The sequence below is a fragment of the Aythya fuligula genome, chromosome 11 (assembly GCF_009819795.1).
Source record: "Aythya fuligula isolate bAytFul2 chromosome 11, bAytFul2.pri, whole genome shotgun sequence".
In the NCBI taxonomy this organism is placed as follows: Eukaryota; Metazoa; Chordata; class Aves; order Anseriformes; family Anatidae; genus Aythya; species Aythya fuligula.
Window position 1 is genome coordinate 4,637,612 of NC_045569.1, and position 7,238 is coordinate 4,644,849.

The 7,238-nt window shown below is 39.9% G+C and overlaps 1 protein-coding gene across 1 annotated transcript in view; it reads left to right on the plus strand.

Moving 5' to 3' along the window:
- CHRFAM7A (CHRNA7 (exons 5-10) and FAM7A (exons A-E) fusion) overlaps positions 1-2,678 on the plus strand; it is a 40,257-nt gene extending 37,579 nt beyond the window's left edge. The window contains exon 10 of the mRNA XM_032194788.1: positions 965-2,678. Within this exon, the coding sequence (XP_032050679.1) occupies positions 965-1,483 (519 nt within the window). The 3' untranslated portion in view covers positions 1,484-2,678. The remainder of the gene's footprint in view (positions 1-964) is intronic.
- The last annotated feature ends 4,560 nt before the right edge of the window (positions 2,679-7,238 follow it).

Below are 7,238 nucleotides of genomic sequence, written 5' to 3' on the forward strand. Positions count from 1 at the left end.
CAGGGAAAGAGTAGCAAGGCAAGATCTATCTTTGATTGGGATGTCTGCTTGGATATAACATCTACTCTAAGTGGTAATCTGCACTCAGTAAATGGAGCAAATCTAATATTAATTACAGTGCAAGATTTGATATTATTTGAGACAATATTTCATTAGTGCTCTGGAAAAGAAACACTGGAATGAGCTCTTAAAATCTGATTGAAATAAATTATAGAAGCTTGCATCTGAACTGGAACAGTCTTCGACTTGCCTGTACTTTCTGTATGGCTGGAATAAGGCAATATGGAAAACAATTAAATGATACACAGAGATTAAACTTGCAGATTTTTATTTTTTTTAAAGTAAAAGTAATTTATCCACTTTTTCCTCCATGTTGCATCCAGATTTGTGTTCTAAAATCTGGAATCAACTGTCATGAAAGTAATGCGATAACAGAGCCAAAACACTGTAAAGCTTAGCGGTCTATTCCAGTCCAGCACAGCATCTGTTTTAGCAGCCCCATCCAAGCAGTAATCCCATACGGATTTAATATCAAAGCACAAATATGAGTGAAAGAGATTTAATTTATTGACTACAATCTAAAGTAGAGCTACTAAGACTATTCAAAAATAATGTCTTTGGTAAGCATTTTTTTTCTCTTCCCGGTTTCTGGTAAGGGTAGAAAAGGCTGCCATATTTTTACTCAAGTGTAAGGAAAATTAAACACTATGGAGGCTCCCAGTGGGGGGCACTCCCAACAGTGACAGTCAGCCTGAGGCAATCGACAGCACTGCTGGAGTAAGTAAGCAGCCTCAGTGACAAGCAAATTAATCAGTTGGAAAACTATTGCACCATTTTCTGAAACTTCCGTGCAGGCTAAGCAGAGACCATGGACCTGACACTAACCCAGGCTGTAAAAATACAAATAGCTGCGTAAGGCAGTGGCTGTGTAAAGAGATGCTTATTCTCAGTAATTTACTTCTAGACAAGAATCATCCTTCTGAACTGGTGTGCTTGGTTTCTGAGGATGAAGAGACCAGGGGAAGATAAAGTGCGTCCTGCCTGTCAACACAAACAGCGTCGATGTAGCCTATCGAGTGTGGAGATGAACACTGTGAGTGGACAACAGTCCAGTAATGGGAATATGCTGTACATTGGGTTTAGGGGGCTGGATGCCGTGCACTGCACACCTACCACTGATTCAGGGGTGATCTGTGGGAGGATGACCTGTTCGCCAACAGAAGAAGAAAACCTTCTGCACAGCGGCCACCCCTCTGAAGGTGACCCGGATTTGGCTAAGATCTTGGAAGAGGTCAGGTACATTGCAAACAGATTCAGAGACCAGGATGAAGAGGAAGCCGTTTGCAATGAATGGAAGTTTGCAGCCTCTGTAGTGGATCGGCTCTGCTTGATGGCTTTTTCAGTCTTCACAATCATTTGTACAATTGGTATTTTGATGTCAGCACCAAACTTCGTAGAGGCTGTCTCTAAAGATTTTGCTTAACTATTAACTATGATTTAATTCTCTGAAGTATGATATGTAGCACACAAGAGTGTATTTTTTGTTTGATTGCTTGTTTTTAACAAGTATGCTGCTTCTCATTGTCCTTTTTCTTTTGCCCCCTCTGGCATCCCTCTCTGGTCCAGAGTTCCTGTCTGAAGAGTGGCACCATTTCAGAAGGGCTCCATGCCAGCTCCTCTGAGCACACTTGAGCACTCTCAAGTGGGTGCAAGTCCCTTCAGAATGACAGGGTATTGCACCAGCATCTTTTAGGCATTTTGAACCGGCTATTATAGAGTTATGGGTAGGCAATGGCAGAAATGTAATTTCTTCCAGACTTTTTTTATTTATTTTTAAATTAAGATAGAAGTTAATCCATCTTAGCTACTTGAATAACTGACGGGAAGCACTTAAGTTCAGGAAAGGATCAAATCCAGATGAATGGAAGCTCAAACAGCAGAGAAAAAAGGGGAAAAAAATACCTTGCTTTCAATTACTGGTTCTTACTGAGTTGAGGTATGGAGCTCTTGCTCACAACCAGTCAGACCCACAACTCCCTCAATGCATTCTACATAGGGCACAAGTGAGGATTCTGAATTTGCCTGGAACACCAGAAACTTGAAAGTTAAGATGAGACAGCACATATCTTGTCCTTCTACTATATTTCTGGACTTGACACAAAAGTTTGGCCAGAATTCTTAAAACAGGCTTCACAGTAATTGTTGTGGTGTTTATTACAACTTCCTTCTGCTAAGAAAGACATTCTTTCAACTGATAACTTCAGTCAGTCTTTAGCCTTAATGATGATATAAAGAAAATGAAGGATTATGGTGATTTGACTTTCACCTGTCTATCAAAGAAAAATCCACACACTTGTCTCTTTACTGTTAACTCGATTCCAACGTGGAAAAAGTAACTGTCTCCTACAGGCTCAAGTATAAATGACAAGTCTAAAGCAAAAAAAGGTATTAAGTCCTGCAATCAAGGTTTTAATTTCAAAATTAATTGTTTGATCTGTTGTTTGCTTAGCCTTTTATAGACCTTTCTGCTGAGTCACCATAACATGTCCTAACAAGGAAACTGCACCCTTTCTGCTCAGTTTATTATCCAAGAAGCACTAATGAATAATAAAACTTTTGGGGGTTCAATACAAACTATAAGCTGTATACATATACATATATATATATATATATATATATATATATATATATATATATATATATATATAATAAACTGCATATATGTCCCTGGAAAGATTAAGACTTAAATACAAATTCTTTTAAGTCTAGACAGGCATTTTCAATGGCAAAAATAATAGTTCATCACTTTATTTATGTTATTTCTGATTCTGAAATTCTCCCATCAAGTTATGATTTTTCACGTGACTTCAGTGTATTAATGAATAGTGCTGACATGAGAATACCAAGACCTGAAATTCTGTGCTTGCAAAATAGCTAAGAATTAGTCTCATGACCAATAGCAGTATTCCTGACCAGTGCTATAAGTGGTGAAAGATGTGGTGGAGGATTAATTTAGCATTGACTGCTTGCTTGATCCTGCAGAAACCCAACGTTTTAGCTGAGGTAACAGACAAACAAATAGAGGGCTGTTGTATTACCATGTTTTTACTGTGAGATAAACTTGAAGACTCAGTTTGTCTCCCAAGATGGATTAAAATAGCCACTTAAGTACTTGCTCTCCCCTAGATATCAATTTATTTTCCAGAGGCTGCTCCCCTGAATGCAGAAGAATCAAATTTAATGTAAACCAAGCCTAGAGTCACCAGGGGTACAGTCCATCACCTGAGTTAAGCAGGTGATGGGGCAGGAGAAGTGAAAGGAAGCAGGTTATTTCTCACAGTTTGTGAGTTCTTCCTGAAGTTTCATTCAGAATGTTACACTATAAAGACCTGAGAAAAGAACTGAAGTCCTTCTTGAAATCTTGTCTTGAAACCTTGTCTCTGAGAGTTATTTGTGAAGAATTTATTTTTTTTTCAGGAACAATTATTAAGAATTAGCCTTGCAATAATTCCTGCAAGTACTTTGTAGCCTGTAGATTGCATTTGAATAAGAAACCGAGTCCAAAATCTGAAATGTGAGTTTTGTTCATTTTATGACTAACATAGTGTGGGACATGCTGCTCTTCTGAGTAGCATTTCACAGAGTCACAGAATTGTCTAGGTTGAAAGAGACCTCAAGATCATCGAGTCCAACCTCTTACCTAACACTAACAAGTCCTCCACTAAATCATATCACTCAGTTCAGCATCTAAACATCTTTTAAAGACCTCCAGGGATGGTGACTCCACCACTTCCCTGGGCAGCCTGTTCCGATGCCTCACAACCCTTTCAGTAAAGAAGTTCTTCCTAACATCTAACCTAAAACTCCCCTGGCTCAACTTAAGCCCATTCCCCCTCGTCCTGTCACCAGGCACGTGGGAGAACAGACCAACCCCCACCTCGCTACAGCCTCCCTTGATGTACCTGTAGAGAGCAATAAGGTCGCCCCTGAGCCTCCTCTTCCCCAGGCTGAACAAGCCCAGCTCCCTCAGCCACTCCTCGTAGGACTTGTTCTCCAGGCCCCTCACCAGCTTCGTCGCCCTTCTCTGCACCCGCTCAAGCACCTCGATGTCCTTCTTGTAGCGAGGGGCCCAAAACTGAACACAGTACTCGAGGTGCGGCCTCACCAGAGCTGAGTACAGGGGGACGATCACCTCCCTAGCCCTGCTGGTCACACTGTTCCTGATACAAGCCAGGATGCCGTTGGCCTTCTTGGCCACCTGAGCACACTGCTGAGCACACATTCAGCCGACTATCCACCAATACTCCCAGGTCCTTTTCCGCCTGGCAGCTTTCCAACCAAATTTCTAGAATAGGCTTCTTGATTCAAATGTTGGTTAGCATCAATACTTTTCCTTCAGTAAGTATCCCTAAATAGCTACACAGAGTAACCCATTGAGTCTGTAACGTTTTGGAGTCCTCTTGGATAAGTATGTTAAAAAAAAAAAAAAAAAAAGATTTTTGGAGACTGTCTTGTACAATGGGATGCAACTACTGCAATCATGTACTATTTGACACATGTAATACAAGAAGCATGAGAATACCCCCCTTTTCACCAGAAGCCATTTACACTATCTGTAGAAATCACCTTGCTATATATAGGAATTCTTTACAGAAGGAGGGAGAAAGCAATTTACAAATTGACAGTAAGCTTCATTAGCAACAACGTACATGTCTGTGCTTAAAAGCTGGAGACTGGTAGCTGGCCTTTAGTGAAGTCCTTCTGAAGTTTGTAACGCTGGGATTATACTGTCAGCAAATACCACGTGTTAGTCAAATTAATTTTAAGGCTCCAGCATCATGCCTACAATACTGCCTTTAATATCAGCAGGATTAATGAAGGGGAAAAGTGAATTCTCGTTTTTCTGCTGTCAACACAACCTGTAAACATTTGGTAATAACATGGTTGTAAGTCTTAAACACAACAGTGACAGTCTTAGTTACATTATTCTGCATCTTTGAGTTAGGTTTTTGTGTAATTGAGCTGAGCAAAATTGGTACGTTTCTTGTCAAATTGTATGTGTCAAATATTTGTGTAAGCACTAAAAGATATTTTGATCTAAATGCTGGGAAAATATTTACAATTCTGGACATGGAGATGGGAATTAAGTATGGTATATGGTATGACTATACAATATGATAGACTGCATATTGATAGCAAGTATCTGTTATGATCTTACGAGTCCAGAAAATAGGGTAGGCAAGTGGTTCACCACAACTAAGCTATGACTTGTCTGACAAATCGAAAAGTTTGCTCTAGAGCTCAGCTGTCTTGTACAATACTATCTGTGAACAATGTATATTACTTTCTGTTTTTATATTGACTTGTACTGAATATTTAAAAAAAATTAATATGTAAACATTTTTATTTAAGCATTAATGCCAAAAATGTTCCAAACAAAATTTTAAAAGGTTAGTTTTAAATACAGATAAATTATTTAAACAGTATTTAAAAATCATAAATTATTTTATATAAGAATTGATAATACTATATACTTTTTTTTAGAGGTTTCTTTAAAGTCTCTTTCCAATCTCTCTAGCTGCAGGATGTAATCTCAGTTCACCTGTGACATTTCTGCTTTTCACTTTCTTTACCAAGAAAAGAAGGTAAAGCAACATCCTGCATTTCTTCCTTTTGTTATCCTACTTTTTACATTAAGTAATATTGCATAGAGGGCATTAGAAAGTGATGTTATATCTGCCAGATACCGACTGTCATATAAGCAATTCAATACCTTTTCAGTCCAGTACAAATAAAATATTTAGATCAAGAAAATTTTGATTCCTTCTCATTTTGCTAAGATGCAAATGAAATCAAGCAGTAAAAAACATGAACAACCATGGAAGAGAGAAAAATCTCCTTGTAAATACCATTCTGTGATGACAGAGGTCTTTGGTAATTAAAAATACATCATGTCCTCCTAGCAAAGCAGTCCTACACCAAAGTTATATATTCCTTCAGTCATGAACTGTCAAAGTTAACTGAGTAGGACTGAGATACGATATGTGCTTTGGGGAATCAAGGGTTGCTGAAACACAAGTAACCCAAGACTTAATTCCCTCCTTGCTCTCCCAGGCTTGTACAGAACCCCTGAGGAAGACTAGCGTGGTGGAGGCCAACACGCCCAGTCGGACAGGCACGGAGCCGCTACTGAACCCACTCTGGGTTTGGATCAGAGCTGCTGCTGGTCACAAAGTCAGGTGTGCAGGTGAGGCTGATGCCAATGGCTGCTCATTTGACCAAGCCAAAGCGCATGCCTCTCTTCCAGGGTGCTGACAAGCACTGACCTCAGACTTAACCCTGTCCTTGAGCTTGGTCACACAAGTTTAGCTCCGCACACGCCGTAGGCAGCTTCCTGGCCCTCTGTATACACCTATCGTCACACACACTCCATCTCTGAAGCATTTGGGAATGGGGATTGATTTCAGACTGCTAACTGCTACCGCTCTCAGGCATCTGGCCACCATACAGACTGCAAGGTGCTATGGCTTCGGAGCTGATATGCTGGCAGCTCCACCTCATTGCTCTGTGGGTAGCGACGGCCATCAGAGCACTGGGTCTTGTGGCTGCAGAGGGAGTGCCAGCCGTCTTGTTTTAATCCTGTAACAACGATCAAAATACTTTTTCTCTTGAGCAAAAAGTGATTTCTTAGCCTAACCTCATGATATTTTAATGTCAATATATCTCAAAAGGCTGCAAACAGCATATGCACACGCAATTACAGCAAATCTAACCTGGGAATCAAACGTGATTTTACCAGGACTACAAGCACATATGAAAGCCTTTTGCTGCCACCTTTTTTAAAAAGGCTTCTGCTGCTTAGGGGGAAAGCTTAACGTTTGCGTAACATGTATTTCTGCTATTAAGCAATTTGCAGATAATGACATGGAGAGAGAATATGCAACAACCTCTCACATAAGCTCTCTCTTCCTGACTCAGAAAAGTCCTTCCATTCTTCTTCCTCCCCGCTCACTCCCATGACAGCATTCAGAATTGGGATTTATTAACAGAGTACAAACGAGAGTGTTCAAGGCCAGAATTTAATATCAGTGTCTTAGCTGTATCCTTGCTGTGAAGATACCACTAGAAAATCACTGAGTACTCAGAGCTGCAGTGACTCGTCCCTGTAAGTGAGCCATACTGCAACAGCAGTTTAAAATCCAAAGTAATTTGATCTGCATATTTTTACCTTAAAATAA